Genomic DNA, 19,985 nt, shown 5'->3' with positions numbered 1-19,985 from the left:
AGTCATATCTATCCTGCTGCACAATGGCTTCCAGCTCCTGCTGTTTATTGCCCATGCTGCACGCGTTGGCATAGATGCATTTGAGCTGGGTCATCGAATCCACCCCTAACATCGGCACGCTGCCCCCAGGCTCATCTCTGGTGCACCTAGTTTTATCCCTTACCCGCTTCGAACCTAGTTTAAAGCCCTTTCTATGAGCCCTGCCATCTCATGAGCAAAGATTCTCTTACCCCTTTGAGACAGCTGGACACCATCTGTCGCTAGCAAGCCCGGTGCTGTGTAAGCCTCCCCATGATCAAAAAACCCAAAATTCCACCTATGGCGCCAGCCTCTGAGCCGCGTATTAACCAGGTGTGTTTTCCTGTTCCTTTCAGTGTATTTCCCTGCCACTGAAGGGATTGAGGAAAACACTACCTGTGCTCCCGATCTTTCTACTAATCGTCCCAGTGCCCTGAAATCCCTTTTGATTGCCTTTGGATTCCTCTCTGCAATCTCATCACTGCCAACCTGCACAACCAGCAATGGGTAATAATCAGAGGTCCGAACCAGACCAGGGAGTTTCCTGGTAATGTCTTTTACCCGGGCCCCAGGGAGGCAGCAGACTTCCCTGTGGGATGGGTCAGGTCTGCATATCGGGCCCTCTGTCCCCCTTAAGAGGGAGTCGCCTACAACAATTACCCTCCTTTTGCTTTTTTCAGAGGATGTGAGAATGCGTGGGGTTGCCCGACTGGGCTTAGGCACCTCCCTAGATAGGGCTTCATCTACACCCTGACCTTCACTGGCCTGGTCCTCAAGTTCCAGAGCCCCATGCCTGTTGAGTAGGGGCAACTGGGAAGGTGAGGGAGACCGGGAGCGGATTCGCCTGCCTCCCCGAGCAGGGACCTGTATCCATTCCCCTCCATCTCTTAGGTCCCCTCCTGCCTGGTGGCAGGAGGGCGGGGGAACCTCCGATTCTTGCGGAGCCTCCATCTGCTGCCCCTGCCTCAGGGATGGTAGGCTGTGGTGTGAGTGTGTGGTGTGTAGGGTGCGGGCCCACCAATCTATCTCCCTCTCACACTCCCTGATACTCCTCAACCTTTCCACTTCCTCCTTCAGCTCTACCACCAGGCTGAGCAAATCACTCACCTGGTCACACCTCACACAAGAGGTGTCCCCGCTGACCTCCATCATTTCTGATAGACTCAGGCACTCCCTGCAGCCAGAGACCTGGACAGCTGCATGTTTACGTGGGACCTCTGTCTGCATTGCCCTATTTTTCCTAACAACGGCTTTCCCCCGAGTGGCAACCATACCTGGGTCTCCCTCTGGGCCGACACCCACCACTTGAGCAGCCTGCTCGAGCTGGGAAGAGGGTGGGGGTTGCGCCCTGCCTGCGCGAACTGCCACGCAAACTGCCGCGCCACGCCCTGGTCGCCGGCGCTCCTGGTCGCCGGCGCTCCTCAGGGGCGTTCAAATCTCGCGCGGTTGCCCCTGGCAACGCCCACGCCGAGTCAGCCGCCGGCTCCGGCCGGGTCCCTCCGCCCTTCCCCGGCGCTCCCGGGCCTCGGGAACCTCCCTGTCCGCCTCAATCTAGCGCTTAGCCGCCGACTTACCGTCGCCTCTGCTGGCCTCGCCGCTGACTGAACGCTGCTGACCGTTACGCCGCGTTCAAATCTCGCGCGGTTGCCCCTGGCAACGCCCACGCCGCGTCAGCCTCTCCCTCGTCAGCCGCCGGCTCCGGCCGGGTCCCGCCGCCCTTCCCCGGCGCTCCCGGGTCTCGGGAAGACTGGATCCGCCCCAGAGTCGCTCTAGCCTCAGGTCCCTTGCCTGTGGCTGAAGCCCAGGATGGCACATCAGAGCAAGGCAAGCAGGTGATCGTTCCCCCGGGCGCTCCGATTGTGTGAGCAGCAGAGGGGCCTGGTGACCTCTTGGCCGGCAGCTGGCAGCTCTCCCAATGCTCCTTCCAGGCCACCTGCAACACCCCTCGAGGAGCGGCTGGACCAACATCGGGCCCCGCGGGGCTTTCCTACCGGGAGAGCTCTCACGCGTGCCGAGGAAGCCCTCGCTAAAGCACTGCAGGGAAAAAACCATCATCCGCGCTTCTCGGGGAGAAGAGCCCGCTGGCCTGTGAAAGGCTGCACCAGCGCCGCCCGCTTACCTGCTCCCCGTGCTCGCCACGGAGCAGCCCAGACAGCCCTGACATGCAGGGCCACCAGGAGGACGAGGAGGATGAGGAGGCGGCGGGCAGGGGCCATGGCTCCCTGCACTCACACCGTGATGCTGCTGCTGCTGCTGCTGCTGCTGCTGCCGCCGCCGCAGTGAGGGCCAGGGGCTGAGCGGTCGGTGCTTATGTCTGGCACGTCACCGCGGGGCTCTGTGACCTCACAGTCCAGCTGTGACCTCACGGCCGGGCCCAGAATACGTGAGGACGTCTTTCGCCACGGGGTGCTCGTGGACAGCCGCTGGAGCACAGCCAGGGGAGCCGCCCTCCTGGGGAGGGGAGCACGTCGCATCGGGCAGCTCTGTCCAAGGGCTGGGACGCAGTCCCCCCCCGGGCTGAGCCCACAGCTCTGCCCTGTTTTCCGGGCACTGTCACAGGGGCAGCGGGGAGCTCACAGTCTCCCAGAACAACAGGAGACCACAGCCGAGGCATTTCTGACCTCCTCGGGTGCTGTTACCAAGAGCTCACGAGGCTCAAGAGTGGGTGATTTCAGTCTCGAGACAAGCGCAAGATCCCCTCCTGTGGGCACCTTCCAGGCTGGAGCCCAGTTTGGTCCCCAGGCGGGACCCCAGGGCTGACGAGTCACTTCCGTTTTACGGCAGAGACGAAGCCTTTACTTTTCCGTTTCTTCTTCCTGTGGACTTTGAGGGAATGCTTTCTGCCAGGGTCCTCAAAGAGCAAAGTCAACCAATAAAACAGAAAAAATATTCTCTTCAATTAGTTGACAGGCAAAAGGAAACCGCGAGAGAGCACGCGGTGGGTATATGCTGCCTGACCAACCTAGTGGCCTTCTAGGATGGAGTGGCTACATCAGTGGACCAGGCAAACGCTACGGATGTCATCCCTCTGGACTTCTGCAAGACCTTTGACACGGTCCCCCACAACGTCCTTCTCTTCAATTGGAGACATGTGGATCTGACGGATGGACTGTTCAGTGGATGAGGAATTGGTTGGACGGTCACATCCAGAGGGTAGTGCTCAACGGCTCAATGTCTGCATGGAGATCGGTGACCAGGGGCTGTTGCGGACACATATTTAGCTAACGGTCGCAAAAGCATTCCAGACGCCTTTAGAAGGCCTTGAACAGAATAAACAAGACGACAAAAAAAGAAAGATGCCAATTAGAAGAACACAGGTGCACATTCCAAGATAAAGGGAACCTGGCACGAAGAACCTCAATTCGGCAGTTTATCTTGACCAATTAGGCTGAGACAAGTTTCGCATGTTTTAGTTAGTATAACCAATTGTGTCCTATGTTTAGGCGCGTGGACAGCGTTAGTATAACCAATTGTGTCCTACGTTTAGGCGCGTGGACAGAGTTAGTATAACCAATTATATTTTAGCTTATGGCGCGTGGACAGCTGATGTTTAGCTTGACAAGGTATATAAGGGAGATTTAGGTTAGATATTAGGAAAAATTTTTTTACTGAGAGGGTTGTCAAACATTGGAATGGGCTGCCCAGGGAAGTGGTTGAGTCACCATCCCTGGAGGTATTCAAAAAGCGAGTGGACAGGGTACTCCAGGGCATGGTTTAGGGGGCATGGTTAATGGTCGGACTTGATGATCTTGAAGGTCTTTTCCAGCCGAAATGATTCTATGATTCTATGATTCTATTTGGGCAATAAAGGGAGAACAACTTTAACCGTATCGGCGTCCGGTTGTTACTCGGCTCACGTCTCCAGATGGTTCCCTGCAACAAGGGGCGTCCCTCAGGGGTCCGTACTGTGACCAGTGCTGTTTAGTATCTTCCTCAGTGACACAGGCAGCGGAATCAAGTGCACCCTCAGCAAGTTTGCAGGCGACACCAAGCTGAGTGGTGCGGTTGACACGCCTGAGGGACGGGATGCCATCCAGAGGGACCTGGACGAGCTCGAGAAGTGGGCCCTGTGAACCTCACAAGGTTCAACAAGGCCAAGTCCAAGGTCCTGCACCTGGGTCAGGAGAAGCTCCGGTGTACCAATACAGGCTGGGGGTTGAAGGGACTGAGAGCAGCCCTGGCCAGAAGGACTTGGGGGTGCTGGTGGATGAAAAACTGGACATTAGCCGGCAGTCTGCGGTTGCAGCCCAGAAGGCCAACCATATCCTGGGCTGCATCAAAAGCAGCGTGGCCAGCAGGTCAAGGGAAGTAATTCTGCCCCTCTACTCCGCTCTGGTGAGACCCCGCCTGCAGTACTGCGTCCAGCTCTGGGGTCCTCAGCACAGGACGGACACGGACCTGCTGCAGCGGGTCCGGAGGAGGGCCACGAAAACGATCAGAGGGCTGGAACACCACAGCTAGGAGGAACGGCTGAGGGAGTTGGGGTTGTTCAGCCTGGAGAAGCGAAGGCTCCAGGGAGACCTGACTGCGGCCTTTCAATACCGAAAGGGGGCTTGTAAGAAAGATGGGGACAGAGTTCTTAGTAGGGCCTGCTGCGATAGGACAAGGGGTAATGGTTTTAAACCAAAAGAGGTAGATTCCGACTAGATGGAAGGAAGACTTTTTTTACAATGAGGGCGGTGAAACACTGGCACAGATCTCCCAGAGAGGTGGCAGATGCCCCAGCCTGCGAAACATTCAAGGTCAGGTCGGACAGGGCTCTGAGCAACCTGATCGAGTGGAAGATGTCCCTGCTCATTGCAGGGGGCTTGGACGAGATGACCTTTAGAGGTCCCTTCCAGCCCAAACCATGCTAGGATCCAATATTTCAAGGATCCTGCCTTAGTGATTGCATATGTCCATACATTCTGTATGATATGTCTAAATATTTTTATGGTTTTACTATTTTGTACCAGCCGTGGAAACTGCTTTGCTGCTGGATGACCGTAAAGGCGAGATTTGGTAAACAATTATTAGACATCTAATACTGACACTATGGTTGAAACAATAGACAAAAGTGTAGCCAAGTAATTAAGTAGTAGAGGTAGTCACTCATAAGTTTTGCAGTTCTTTGCTCTTCTGACTGGATGTTCCTGCACATTAGATGAGAATAATATTGAAACTGACCATATGTGACTGAAACCACGTTAAGCTCCAAGGTCAAAGAACAAGGATGACGAACAAAGACTTGAAGGCCGGCCAGCTGAATTTCAAATGGGTCGGTGGTCGCAAAAGCAGCCCTTCGACTCAAATGAAGAACCATTGCGCGCGATCGGATGGAGGCAGTACCATGATAATCGGTTACAATAATTTTTATGTATAGGTATACTAACCTGATTAATACGTAATTAGTTATTCCATAGAACCTGTTTGTGCTGAAGCTGTAGCGTGCACGCTAGGTGGAATTATGCCCTGTGCACCCAGCGCTGCAATAAAGAACGCCCGCTTTCTAAAACTCCAAAATGAGTCTCAGAGAGTATTAATTTACAGGCCCTGAATTTCGGTATCATTAGCTGTGAGACCTGGCAACCGGAGGTTTTAGATATGTGCCTGGACACGCTGTAGACTGCACAGCAGGAAGGGATCGATCAGAGCCTCACTGCAGCGACACTGGGTTTCACACCTTTTCTCATGCCTACTGCATCACAGTAACCTCTTGTGGTAACGTTCATGTTTCCAGCTCTGTGGCCAGCGGAGCACGAGCAGTGGTAGGACTATGTTTCAAACCCTGTGGTAAGCCAGTCAGCGTAAATGGCAGTCTCTGCCAGGTGAAAGCAACCCTCTCCCTATCTGTCCCAAGATACGGGGGGTCTAAAAAACGTATCCTTCCCACCTACTGTTGCCCTTCATGGCAAGGCTTGCTCGTTGAGGCAACGGACTATCAGACCAGAGCGGGAGCAGCCACAGTGGGCAGTTCAGTGGTGGTGTTCAGGGCTCTGTAACCTACCGCTAGTCACCACTCGCCCGGAGGTTTCTCTACCACCCGTGCAGGAGAACCGTAGCGGGAAGGAGGCCTGACCACGCTTCCCCGTTCTTCCAGCTCTTTTATCAGTTCAAGAACAGCCCGGGTGGCATCAGAAGGTGACTCGTATTGTAGGATAAAGGGGCAGGACCTGGAGCTCATGCTAATGGCCTGTTTGTCAGGGATGCGTTGATGCGAGGTAAACTGTGGGGAAGAGCCTGCGGTGCCCCTATCGCCCACTTCCCCCACGAGGCCACCCTCGACGGACCCATTCCATGCACCCATACCTCACCTATTACGGGGACCTAGAAGTAAAGCCGGACCGTCCGTCCATCCCATAGAATTGATTTAGCCCTGACCAGTGGGTGGGTAGTGATTTGCCATTGCCACCTACAAGAGCATCTATTTGCTTGCTAAGTGGAGGCTGTCCTTTGTTAAGTGTCCTTATCTGTCATCGATAGTTGGGCTCCCGTGTCAATGAGGAATGTTGCAAAGTAGCAATCGCCGCCATCAGCTCCGGACCAGGAGCCTGAGCAGCGGGGGCAGAGGCCCCAAGGATCGAGCCCTGACCCCAGGTGCCTGCAGATTGGCAGTCCTGGTTCAGCCCTGATGGATTTGGGCACCTCCCTGAGCTCACACCCCTAACATCCGCTGGCTCCCATGTCGTACGGTGTCGCTCCATCTCCTCACACAGACCCCGGAGAACGATCGTGAGGGAAACCCGACCAGTTGCTGCAAAACGGGAGTTGGCAGCCCGTTGAACGGACTCGGAGAGAGCCCTTTGCCTAACCACATCTTCCTTCACCTCTCATGCTCAGTGGCGACTGAGGGTGCTCCCCAGTTTCCCCTCTCTGCTTTGGTCATTTGCACAGAGACAGGCTGGGTCTTCTCTATTAGATTGACTTTAGCTGAGGTTCTCCCCTGCTTTTAATCCCCGGGGGTGCACAGTGGTAAAGAGCATAAGGAAGACATGGGCCCTGCTGGAGTGGGTCCAGAGCAGGGCCACAAAGATGATGAGGGGGCTGGAGCGGGGGTCAGTAGCTCAGGTGTCTAAAGTTAGGTCACCTGCACGCTGTCAACGAGTCTGTGACAAATGGCGGGGGGAAACGACTCCAGCCCTGCTGTTCTCTCAACAGGAATCATAGAATCATTTCAGTTGGAAAAGACCTTCAAGATCATCGAGTCCAACCATTAACCATGCCCCCTAAACCATGCCCTGGAGTACCCTGCCCACTCGCTTTTTGAATACCTCCAGGGATGGTGACTCAACCACTCCCCTGGGCAGCCCATTCCAATGTTTGACAACCCTCTGAGTAAAATAATTTTTCCTAATAGCTAACCTAAATCTCCCTTGCCTCAACTTGAGGCCATTTCCTCTTGTCCTATCTCCAGACACCTGACAGAAGAGACCAACACCCACCTCACTACAGCCCCCTTTCAGGTAGTTGTAGAGAGCGATAAGGTCTCCCCTCAGCCTCCTCTTTTCTAGACTGAACAACCCCAGGTCCCTCAGACGCTCCTCATAAGACTTGTGCTCAAGGCCCCTCACCAACTTGGTTGCTCTCCTCTGGACACGCTCTAGCAGCTCAGTGTCTTTCCTGTAGTGAGGGGCCCAAAACTGAACACAGTACTCGAGGTGCGGCCTCACCAGCGCCGAGTACAGGGGAACAACCACCTCCCTGTTCCTGCTGGCCACACTGTTCCTGATACAGGCTAGGATGCGATTGGCCTTCTTGGCCACCTGGGCACACTGCTGGCTCATATTCAGCCGGCTGTCAACCAGCACCCCCAGGTCTTTCTCTGCCAGGCAGCTTTCCAGCCACTCTTCCCCAAGCCTGTAGCGCTGCGTGGGGTTGCCGTGACCAAAGTGCAGGACCCAGCACTTGGCCTTGTTGAACTTCATACGATTGGCCTCAGCCCATCGATCCAGCCTGTCCAGATCTCTTTGTAGAGCCTCCCTACCCTCAAGCAGATCGACCCTGCCTCCCAACTTGGTGTCGTCTGCAAACTTGCTGAGGGTGCACTCAATCCCCTCATCCAAATCATCAATAAAGATATTAAACAGAACAGGGCCCAACACCGAGCCCTGGGGAACACCACTTGTGACCCGCCGCCAGCTGGATTTCACCCCATTCACCACTACCCTCTGGGCTCGGCCATCCAGCCAGTTTTTCACCCAGTGAATAGTGCACTTATCCAGGCCACGAGACGCCAGCTTCTCAAGGAGTATGCCATGAGAGACAGCGTCAGAGGCCTTGCTGAAGTCTAGGAAAATGACATCGACAGCCTTTCCCTCATCCACTAGGCGGGTCACGTGGTCATAGAAGGAGATCAGGTTGGTCAAGCAGGACCTGTCTTTTGTAAACCCATGCTGACTGGGCCTGATCCCCCTCTTATCCTGGACTTGCCATGCGAGTGCTTTCAAAACAAACCGTTCCATAATCTTCCCCGGTACCGAGGTCAGGCTGACAGGCCTGTAGTTCCCCAGATCCTCCCTCCGACCCTTCTTATAAATGGGAGTCACATTGGCAAGCCTCCAGTCCTCTGGGACCTCCCCTGTTGACCAGGAATGCTGATAGATGATAGAGAGTGGCTTGGCAAGGACCTCTGCCAGTTCCCTCAGTACTCTTGGATGGATCCCATCAGGTCCCATAGATTTGTGAGTGTCCAGATGGCGTAGCAGGTCCCTAACTAATTCCTCCTGGATTAAGGGGGGTATGTTATGCTCTTCATCCTTACCTTCCAGCTCATGGGGTGGAGTACCCTGAGGATGACTGGACTCACTATTAAAGACTGAGGCAAAGAAGGCATTAAGTACCTCGGCCTTTTCCTCATCTCTGGTTGCTACGTTCCCTTCTGTATCCATTAAAGGAAAGATATTCTCCTTGGGATTCTTTTTACTGTTAACATATTTGTAAAAACATTTTTTGTTGTCCCTTAGGGTAGTGGCCAGATTTAGTTCTAGCTGAGCTTTCGCCTTTCTAACTTTCTCTCTGTATGATCTAACAAGATCCCTGTACTCCTCCCAAGTTGCCCGCCCTTTCCTCCAGAGATGATAAACTCTCCTTTCTTTCTTAAGTCCTAGCAAAAGCTCCCCATTCAGCCAGGCCGGTCGTTTTCCTCGGCGGTTCGACTTGCGGCACATGGGAATAGCCTGGTCCTGAGCCATTAAGATTTCCTGTTTAAAGAATGTCCATCCCTCCTGGACCCCTTTGCCCTTCAGGACCATCTCCCAAGGGACTCTCTCAACCAGTGCCTTGAAGAGGCCAAAGTTAGCCCTCCGGAAGTCCACAGTGGTGGTTTGCTGACCACCTTCTTTGCCTCAACAAGAATTGAAAATTCTATCGTTTCATGGTCACTAAGCCCAAGACGACCTCCGACCATCACACCTCCCACCAGTCCTTCCCTGTTCGTAAACAACAGGTCTAGCAAGGCTCCTCCCCTGGTTGGCTCACCCACCAGCTGTGTCAAGAAGTTATCTTCCACACACTCCAGGAACCTCCTAGATTGTTTACTCACTGCTGTGTTGTATTTCCAGCAGATGTCTGGAAAGTTAAAGTCCCCCACAAGGACAAGGGCACACGATTCTGAGACTACTGCCAGCCGCTTGTAGAACGATTCATCCGTCTCTTCAACCTGGTCAGGCGGTCTATAGCAGACTCCCAGCACAATAGCTGTCTTATTGGCTTTCCCTCTCATCCTCACCCGTAAGCACTCCACCTTGTCATCAGAATCGTGTAGCTCTGAACAGTCAAAACATTCCCTAACATAAAGAGCCACCCCACCACCTCTTCTACCTTGCCTATCCCTTCTGAATAGCTTGTAGCCATCCATTGCAGCACTCCAGTCATGGGAGTCATCCCACCATGTTTCTGTGATGGCGACTAAGTCATATCTATCCTGCTGCACAATGGCTTCCAGCTCCTGCTGTTTATTGCCCATGCTGCACGCGTTGGCATAGATGCATTTGAGCTGGGTCATCGAATCCACCCCTAACATCGGCACGCTGCCCCCAGGCTCATCTCTGGTGCACCTAGTTTTATCCCTTACCCGCTTCGAACCTAGTTTAAAGCCCTTTCTATGAGCCCTGCCATCTCATGAGCAAAGATTCTCTTACCCCTTTGAGACAGCTGGACACCATCTGTCGCTAGCAAGCCCGGTGCTGTGTAAGCCTCCCCATGATCAAAAAACCCAAAATTCCACCTATGGCGCCAGCCTCTGAGCCGCGTATTAACCAGGTGTGTTTTCCTGTTCCTTTCAGTGTATTTCCCTGCCACTGAAGGGATTGAGGAAAACACTACCTGTGCTCCCGATCTTTCTACTAATCGTCCCAGTGCCCTGAAATCCCTTTTGATTGCCTTTGGATTCCTCTCTGCAATCTCATCACTGCCAACCTGCACAACCAGCAATGGGTAATAATCAGAGGTCCGAACCAGACCAGGGAGTTTCCTGGTAATGTCTTTTACCCGGGCCCCAGGGAGGCAGCAGACTTCCCTGTGGGATGGGTCAGGTCTGCATATCGGGCCCTCTGTCCCCCTTAAGAGGGAGTCGCCTACAACAATTACCCTCCTTTTGCTTTTTTCAGAGGATGTGAGAATGCGTGGGGTTGCCCGACTGGGCTTAGGCACCTCCCTAGATAGGGCTTCATCTACACCCTGACCTTCACTGGCCTGGTCCTCAAGTTCCAGAGCCCCATGCCTGTTGAGTAGGGGCAACTGGGAAGGTGAGGGAGACCGGGAGCGGATTCGCCTGCCTCCCCGAGCAGGGACCTGTATCCATTCCCCTCCATCTCTTAGGTCCCCTCCTGCCTGGTGGCAGGAGGGCGGGGGAACCTCCGATTCTTGCGGAGCCTCCATCTGCTGCCCCTGCCTCAGGGATGGTAGGCTGTGGTGTGAGTGTGTGGTGTGTAGGGTGCGGGCCCACCAATCTATCTCCCTCTCACACTCCCTGATACTCCTCAACCTTTCCACTTCCTCCTTCAGCTCTACCACCAGGCTGAGCAAATCACTCACCTGGTCACACCTCACACAAGAGGTGTCCCCGCTGACCTCCATCATTTCTGATAGACTCAGGCACTCCCTGCAGCCAGAGACCTGGACAGCTGCATGTTTACGTGGGACCTCTGTCTGCATTGCCCTATTTTTCCTAACAACGGCTTTCCCCCGAGTGGCAACCATACCTGGGTCTCCCTCTGGGCCGACACCCACCACTTGAGCAGCCTGCTCGAGCTGGGAAGAGGGTGGGGGTTGCGCCCTGCCTGCGCGAACTGCCACGCAAACTGCCGCGCCACGCCCTGGTCGCCGGCGCTCCTGGTCGCCGGCGCTCCTCAGGGGCGTTCAAATCTCGCGCGGTTGCCCCTGGCAACGCCCACGCCGAGTCAGCCGCCGGCTCCGGCCGGGTCCCTCCGCCCTTCCCCGGCGCTCCCGGGCCTCGGGAACCTCCCTGTCCGCCTCAATCTAGCGCTTAGCCGCCGACTTACCGTCGCCTCTGCTGGCCTCGCCGCTGACTGAACGCTGCTGACCGTTACGCCGCGTTCAAATCTCGCGCGGTTGCCCCTGGCAACGCCCACGCCGCGTCAGCCTCTCCCTCGTCAGCCGCCGGCTCCGGCCGGGTCCCGCCGCCCTTCCCCGGCGCTCCCGGGTCTCGGGAAGACTGGATCCGCCCCAGAGTCGCTCTAGCCTCAGGTCCCTTGCCTGTGGCTGAAGCCCAGGATGGCACATCAGAGCAAGGCAAGCAGGTGATCGTTCCCCCGGGCGCTCCGATTGTGTGAGCAGCAGAGGGGCCTGGTGACCTCTTGGCCGGCAGCTGGCAGCTCTCCCAATGCTCCTTCCAGGCCACCTGCAACACCCCTTGAGGAGCGGCTGGACCAACATCGGGCCCCGCGGGGCTTTCCTACCGGGAGAGCTCTCACGCGTGCCGAGGAAGCCCTCGCTAAAGCACTGCAGGGAAAAAACCATCATCCGCGCTTCTCGGGGAGAAGCGGCAATCCCCTCTCCCCCTCGGTACTTTTACACCTTCTTGGCAATAGTAACCGTGATCTAAGCCAAGGCCTCAGCGCTAACAACAGACCCAGCCACCCTTTAGACTCAAAAGCCATGTGCTTACTGTTGCACCCCCCCAGAACTGCCCTCTCTGTACTCACGAACGGCCTTGGTTCTAAACGTGTGTTCTGCTTCAGTGTCCTGTGAGGAGTGGCCGCAGCCTTAGCACACAGCTGAACTCTTACAAATGCTCCAGCCAGCCTTTCAACACGCTGTGCAAGCAGTGGGGTGGCCACCACTTTGGTACCGCCAAGGCAGTAAAAGCCTCCCTCAGGGGGTGCCTTAACAGGAGGCTCAGCACCCAGATGTGGAGATACTTTGCAGCACCCCCAGCTGGTGATGGCCCATCAGTTAGGGCCCGTCAAGTCAATCGGCGAGGACCTTTGTTGTGCCTGCAGTGCATTGGCTCGGCAGGCTTCTGTCCCTGGAGATGTTCTTGATGGCTTCCCTCTTGTCCTGGGTATCCCATGCGAGGAGGCCCACGGCCAGACGATCCCGCTGCAATAAATGTTCCCTCACCCAACGGACGCTCCCGCGCCAGTCCGTGCGACCGGCCAGGTCGGACTCCCGCCACTGCCTCCCGCACCGTACGTCGGTGAGGCTGGTGTCGCTGTCTGTTGCTGGCCATGGCCATGGGCTCCCCCAGACCCCCGGGGCCCCGGCGCCGGTCGGGGGAGCCGCGTGCCCGGCTCCTGCCTGCCGACACCGTGGGCATCCACGGCTGCGCCCGGGCGCAGAGCTCAGCCAGTGCTGGTGCCTCGCGGGGCTTGCTGTTGGTACCACCCGGCCACTTGCCTGACAGCTCTGTCCCTCTTTATTTTGAAACAAACGGCCCGGACGCTTGCCTGACAGCTCTGTCCTTCTTTATTTTGAAACAAAGGGCTGAACCCACGGCTGTCGGCAGGGCTTCTCTCAGCGCACCCCCAAGCCCTACCCCGGCGGGGCCGCCTTCAGCCCCTGCTGGAGGGTCAGAGAAACGTGTTGCGGGGCTGGGATGGCCGTGTTGGTCGGTCCTGCAGGGTGCTGGCCTCGTCCCGCTGCAGCAGAGCCGCCAGGGACGGGCTGGGGGGCCGCGGGGGCCGCGGGGAGGGCGGGCGCGCCGGTTTTCCAGGCAGGACCGTCGGCCGCTGTCGTTGGTCCCATCTCTCGGCGGTGCCGGGGCGGCTGGTCCGGCTGTCCGAGCGCGAGCGGTAGCCTGAAGCGGCAGAGGCACGCCTGTGGAGAGAGGAGGCCGCTGAGGCCCTCAGCTGCAGACGGGACAGAGGGACTCAGCTCCACAGCACGGCCCAGAGCTGGCAAGGCTCACCACCACGGGCAGAGCCGCTGGCACACCTCGGCCAAGGCGGACACCCGCACCTCACGGCACTAGCGAGCGGGGGCGTTCCTGCGGGCAGGTTTGCTGGTCAGGAGCGGGCGCTTGTGCGCGTCTCGCTTTCTCGGGCAACCTCATCCCCCGCTCTTTCTCGTCCTGACCTTGCTTTGCCTATGGCTCTCCCTCCGCAGGGCTGCCCTTGTCCAGGCAGAGTCACTTTGAGCTGACACTGGCTCCAGCCACAGCGGGCTCCCGAGAAGAGGGCCCGGGAATTAAGAGGCCTCAGCAGAGTCTTTTGGCCAACCACTAACTCGCCACTCCACAGCAGCCTGACCAGAAATGCTTCGTGGCTACGAGCAGCCGTCGAAGGAAGCAGTGGGGGAGGGAAATCAAGAACTCACTGTTTCCTCTTCCTCCGCCGCCGGATCATGACGCAGCAGAAAACTATTCCAAGCGGCAGGGCAACCATGAGTACTGCCGTGCCTATCATACAGCGCCTCCGCACATCTTGGGGACAGAGGACGCTGGCGGAGCTCTGGGGCTCGTAACCGCTCGTGGTTCTCTTGCCGACCACATCTGGAGGAGCAATTGGGAACGTTAGATCGTCCTGTGCGCCACTGGCAAGCTTGCAGCACGTTTGATGGGGCCAGGAAGGTCCCTCTTTCCCCACAGTGCCGGTGCCTGGGGCCACGCTCCCGCCCTTTGGGACAGGTTGTCCCACCGAACAAAACTCAGAAGGCCAGAAGAGGAGCGCGGCGGGGAGCGCAGCTGCTCCTTTGAGGGACACGGGCAAAAACCATCCCTGCAGCAGGCAGTGCCCCCCCAGCTCTCCCTCCCCCGGGGCCAGCTCCCACACCCCGAGGGGACAGAGGCAGGCCCTCTCAGGAGACACCTGGACCTTGCTCTCCCCTTCGGCCTTTTCTCCAGCATGCGCACCGCTTGCAGCCGCTCCCAGATTTTAGGACGTCTCTCCCACTTAGGGACCCCAGCAAGACTGCTCAGTACCTGAGTCCGCTCGAAGAAATTCATATACGCTGCCGCGGTGGTCTTCTCCGGGCTTTGACAGCACTGCCAAAAAGCAGAGACGGCAGCTGAAGCCTCAGCATGGCTCGGGCACAGAGGATGCAGGAGGATGGGGAGGCTCCCCCTAAGCCCCTGCCCAGTCTGCGAGTCAGGGCATCGCTCTGGACCTCAGCTCACGGGAGGGATCCCGCTCTGTGCTGCTTTTGTGCCTTGGGCCGCTAGAGACTCCGGGCAACCTCTGGGATGCAGCTATGGCGGGAGGCACATTCCATTAAGAGGCACATCTCCCATCATCTGCAGGACGTGGCCCAGATGCCTCGAACCCAAAACGCTTTCAGCTTTGGCTGCTGGCGTGACGTGCAAGAGCGAACGCTGGGGGAAGAGCCTGCTGACACGCAGCCATCCTGGTGGGTGACACCAGCCGGCCACGGGACAGCAATTACCTGGTGTGCCAGGGGCCTGCCTCGCCTCCAGTTCTTCAGCGGAGACTGGCAGTGAGCCACTGCTTCCTCCCGAAAACAGCTCCTTCTGCACAGCCTCTCGGTCCGTCCCTTGAGAAAGCAAGCGGGACAGTTGGGTCAGACAGAACCGTTCCCCACGAGGGAGATGGCATCTTCAGGAGGCAATCCTTCTCAAGGACATTGGCGGGGTTTAGAAACAGCGCCTGGGCTTTTGGGGCTGCGCCTAGTCACCACTCCAGACAACAGCCACGCCTGAGCTGCTGGGAGACCGGGACGTTGCACGCAACCTTCTGGCTTGCATTGCACGCAGCGCATTCCTGGCAAACTGTAAGGTGATGCTCCATGCCTTCCTTCAAAGAGGACGGGAAGAAGCTGCAGCCAGGCCAGACGGGGAAACAGCCCTTCTGAGAAGGGCTCCTCCGCAAGGCCCTCATGCCCTTCCCTGTAAGCACCGGCAACGGTCACATTCGTCCCATCCCAGCTATCGGTCCGCACATGGGAAGTCGAGCACAACCCAGAAAGCCTGCCGAACCAGCATCTCCACCTGACTTCCAGCAACAGGAAAGGGCAGCCAGCGTTGCTGGGGACCTCGCTCCCGCCTGGAACCGGCCCAGCGGAAAGCAGTGCTGCGTGTGAGCTGAACACAAGTTCAGCGCACGCCAGGCTCTCAAATCTGCCTAGCAGCGGACGGCTGCACAAGCCAGCTCTGACCCGTAATGGTAAAAGCGGGGCAGCGGCTGCCCCTGGCACGCGGCTTGAACCACAACTGGCAGCAGAGGCTCTGCACCATCTCTGTGCCTCACCAGCACCTGCAAGGCGTGAAACCCAGCATCGCTGCTGCGAGGCTCTGATCGACCCCTTCCCGCTGTGCAGGCTACAGCGTGTCCAGACGGGTACCTAAAACCTCTGGTCGCCGAGTCTCACGGCTAAGGCAGAGTGAAATATACCCACCGTGTCCTCTCTCCAGTTCCTCCAGCATTTGCCTTCGGAATTCAGATGGCTGCAGGGACTTTTTTCCTCCGTCAGCTGGGTACTTGGCTCTGGGAGGACCTTAGCAGAAAATACGTGGTTCAATTTCATGCGGATAAATTACAGAAAACCAGCGCTTAGCCCGTGAGGTCGGCAGAGACAGACTACTCACCCCTGCGATGCCGGCCGGGCTGTAGAACAGCATCCAGCCGAGGAGCTGGAAAAGTCCTCCCTACAGGCCCATCTGTAACTAAACACCCAGAGAAGCTTCCGTCATCTATCGTGATCTACATCGGCAGAACTGAATCGCTAAGGGGTAAGGGGATCACGCAAGGAGAGGGCGCACACGTGCAGGTCTCCATCCTCACACCTGCAGAGCCACCTGGCTGGCAGCTCTCAAAGGGAGGGAAAAGCCGTGACGTACCCATGCCATCTCCCGGAGCCTCAGTCCTGGAGCCCAGCCGGGAAGCTGCATCGCCTTCGCCTGCCGGCACGGCTGCAAAAAAGCGTGGGACAGAACAGCTCCCGTGACACAGTTCAAGATACTTCTTCAGATCGGAGTGGCAGTGAGCGCAGCTCAAAGATGGGATTACCCCACGGCACTCATCTCTCCCTTCCACTCAGGAGCATGGCGCAAAGAGTTCCCGCGTGCCTGCAGTGGCACCATGCTGGGGCAAAACGACCCACGCGCGGAGTTGCCAGGAGAAAGGACTCCCTGGAGCTCACGCCAGCTCTAAACTCAACCCCAACAAGCCCGCTGGCTCGGCAGCCAGCACCGGGAGCAGCTCAGGCTCCGAGGGGCCGGCATAGACAGCTTCGCAAGGCAAAATGCCTCGGGGCGCGTCACTGAGCCCGACCCGTGCCCTCTCTCCTCTTCTCCACGGCTGCGCAACGGACACGGAAGGAGCAACTTGCATTTCACACGGAAAGAAGACGGAAAGGTAAATGCTCCTTCCTCCCGCTGCCTTACCTGTGGGGTTGCTCTCGGGCTCACGGACAGGAACAGACCAAGAAGTCGGGAAGCCACCGACTTCGAGAGGATCTTAAGGAAAATTGCACAGGCATAAGCTCTTGCCACATTGTCAATATTTATTCTTGCAAGGAGAGGGACATTGAGAACTTACCTGCAGGATGCCCCAAGGGCTCCAAACCAGCATCCAGCCGAGAAGCTGGATAACCACTGCCACCACCCTCGTCTAGAAGCAAGCACAGATGAGAAACGTTTCCATCGCGCGTCGGGATCCACTTGTGCCTTGGTGAAGTGCAGGCACTGGAAGGGGGTCAGGCAACAACGCGGGAGCCAGACGTAGGTGGAGATTGCCAAAGCTGCAGAGGGGCCTGGTGACCTCTTGGCCGGCAGCTGGCAGCTCTCCCAACGCTCTTTCCAGGCCACGTGCAACACCCCTCGAGGAGCGGCTGGACCAACATCGGGCCCCGTGGGGCTTTCTTGCCGGGAGAGCTCTCACGCACACTGAGGAAGCCCTCGCTAAAGCACTGCAGGGAAAAAACCATCATCCGCGCTTCTCGGGGAGAAGAGCCCGCTGGCCTGTGAAAGGCTGCACCAGCGCCGCCCGCTTACCTGCTCCCCGTGCTCGCCACGGAGCAGCCCAGACAGCCCTGACATGCAGGGCCACCAGGAGGACGAGGAGGATGAGGAGGCGGCGGGCAGGGGCCATGGCTCCCTGCACTCACACCGTGATGCTGCTGCTGCTGCTGCTGCTGCTGCTGCTGCTGCTGCTGCTGCCGCCGCCGCAGTGAGGGCCAGGGGCTGAGCGGTCGGTGCTTATGTCTGGCACGTCACCGCGGGGCTCTGTGACCTCACAGTCCAGCTGTGACCTCACGGCCGGGCCCAGAATACGTGAGGACGTCTTTCGCCACGGGGTGCTCGTGGACAGCCGCTGGAGCACAGCCAGGGGAGCCGCCCTCCTGGGGAGGGGAGCACGTCGCATCGGGCAGCTCTGTCCAAGGGCTGGGACGCAGTCCCCCCCCGGGCTGAGCCCACAGCTCTGCCCTGTTTTCCGGGCACTGTCACAGGGGCAGCGGGGAGCTCACAGTCTCCCAGAACAACAGGAGACCACAGCCGAGGCATTTCTGACCTCCTCGGGTGCTGTTACCAAGAGCTCACGAGGCTCAAGAGTGGGTGATTTCAGTCTCGAGACAAGCGCAAGATCCCCTCCTGTGGGCACCTTCCAGGCTGGAGCCCAGTTTGGTCCCCAGGCGGGACCCCAGGGCTGACGAGTCACTTCCGTTTTACGGCAGAGACGAAGCCTTTACTTTTCCGTTTCTTCTTCCTGTGGACTTTGAGGGAATGCTTTCTGCCAGGGTCCTCAAAGAGCAAAGTCAACCAATAAAACAGAAAAAATATTCTCTTCAATTAGTTGACAGGCAAAAGGAAACCGCGAGAGAGCACGCGGTGGGTATATGCTGCCTGACCAACCTAGTGGCCTTCTAGGATGGAGTGGCTACATCAGTGGACCAGGCAAACGCTACGGATGTCATCCCTCTGGACTTCTGCAAGACCTTTGACACGGTCCCCCACAACGTCCTTCTCTTCAATTGGAGACATGTGGATCTGACGGATGGACTGTTCAGTGGATGAGGAATTGGTTGGACGGTCACATCCAGAGGGTAGTGCTCAACGGCTCAATGTCTGCATGGAGATCGGTGACCAGGGGCTGTTGCGGACACATATTTAGCTAACGGTCGCAAAAGCATTCCAGACGCCTTTAGAAGGCCTTGAACAGAATAAACAAGACGACAAAAAAAGAAAGATGCCAATTAGAAGAACACAGGTGCACATTCCAAGATAAAGGGAACCTGGCACGAAGAACCTCAATTCGGCAGTTTATCTTGACCAATTAGGCTGAGACAAGTTTCGCATGTTTTAGTTAGTATAACCAATTGTGTCCTATGTTTAGGCGCGTGGACAGTGTTAGTATAACCAATTGTGTCCTACGTTTAGGCGCGTGGACAGAGTTAGTATAACCAATTATATTTTAGCTTATGGCGCGTGGACAGCTGATGTTTAGCTTGACAAGGTATATAAGGGAGATTTAGGTTAGATATTAGGAAAAATTTTTTTACTGAGAGGGTTGTCAAACATTGGAATGGGCTGCCCAGGGAAGTGGTTGAGTCACCATCCCTGGAGGTATTCAAAAAGCGAGTGGACAGGGTACTCCAGGGCATGGTTTAGGGGGCATGGTTAATGGTCGGACTTGATGATCTTGAAGGTCTTTTCCAACCGAAATGATTCTATGATTCTATGATTCTATTTGGGCAATAAAGGGAGAACAACTTTAACCGTATCGGCGTCCGGTTGTTACTCGGCTCACGTCTCCAGATGGTTCCCTGCAACAAGGGGCGTCCCTCAGGGGTCCGTACTGTGACCAGTGCTGTTTAGTATCTTCCTCAGTGACACAGGCAGCGGAATCAAGTGCACCCTCAGCAAGTTTGCAGGCGACACCAAGCTGAGTGGTGCGGTTGACACGCCTGAGGGACGGGATGCCATCCAGAGGGACCTGGACGAGCTCGAGAAGTGGGCCCTGTGAACCTCACAAGGTTCAACAAGGCCAAGTCCAAGGTCCTGCACCTGGGTCAGGAGAAGCTCCGGTGTACCAATACAGGCTGGGGGTTGAAGGGACTGAGAGCAGCCCTGGCCAGAAGGACTTGGGGGTGCTGGTGGATGAAAAACTGGACATTAGCCGGCAGTCTGCGGTTGCAGCCCAGAAGGCCAACCATATCCTGGGCTGCATCAAAAGCAGCGTGGCCAGCAGGTCAAGGGAAGTAATTCTGCCCCTCTACTCCGCTCTGGTGAGACCCCGCCTGCAGTACTGCGTCCAGCTCTGGGGTCCTCAGCACAGGACGGACACGGACCTGCTGCAGCGGGTCCGGAGGAGGGCCACGAAAACGATCAGAGGGCTGGAACACCACAGCTAGGAGGAACGGCTGAGGGAGTTGGGGTTGTTCAGCCTGGAGAAGCGAAGGCTCCAGGGAGACCTGACTGCGGCCTTTCAATACCGAAAGGGGGCTTGTAAGAAAGATGGGGACAGAGTTCTTAGTAGGGCCTGCTGCGATAGGACAAGGGGTAATGGTTTTAAACCAAAAGAGGTAGATTCCGACTAGATGGAAGGAAGACTTTTTTTACAATGAGGGCGGTGAAA

General features: G+C 56.9%; 1 protein-coding gene across 1 annotated transcript; it reads right to left on the bottom strand.

Moving 5' to 3' along the window:
• Nucleotides 1-13,028: 13,028 nt before the first annotated feature.
• LOC128141073 (uncharacterized) lies at nt 13,029-18,112 on the bottom strand. The gene is made up of 10 exons (XM_052785631.1): nt 17,405-18,112; nt 16,950-17,021; nt 16,796-16,867; nt 16,250-16,321; nt 15,998-16,075; nt 15,808-15,906; nt 14,839-14,946; nt 14,378-14,440; nt 13,774-13,948; nt 13,029-13,275 (listed from the first exon to the last, which is right to left on the bottom strand). Exons 1-10 carry the CDS (start codon nt 17,499-17,501, stop codon nt 13,029-13,031), a joined length of 1,083 nt encoding a protein of 360 aa, XP_052641591.1. The 5' UTR covers nt 17,502-18,112.
• Nucleotides 18,113-19,985: the final 1,873 nt, after the last annotated feature.

This window comes from Harpia harpyja, chromosome 4 (genome assembly GCF_026419915.1).
Source record: "Harpia harpyja isolate bHarHar1 chromosome 4, bHarHar1 primary haplotype, whole genome shotgun sequence".
Taxonomy (NCBI): domain Eukaryota; kingdom Metazoa; phylum Chordata; class Aves; order Accipitriformes; family Accipitridae; genus Harpia; species Harpia harpyja.
The sequence above is the reverse complement of the archived record's forward strand: the minus strand, read 5'-3'. Positions and strand labels throughout refer to the sequence as shown.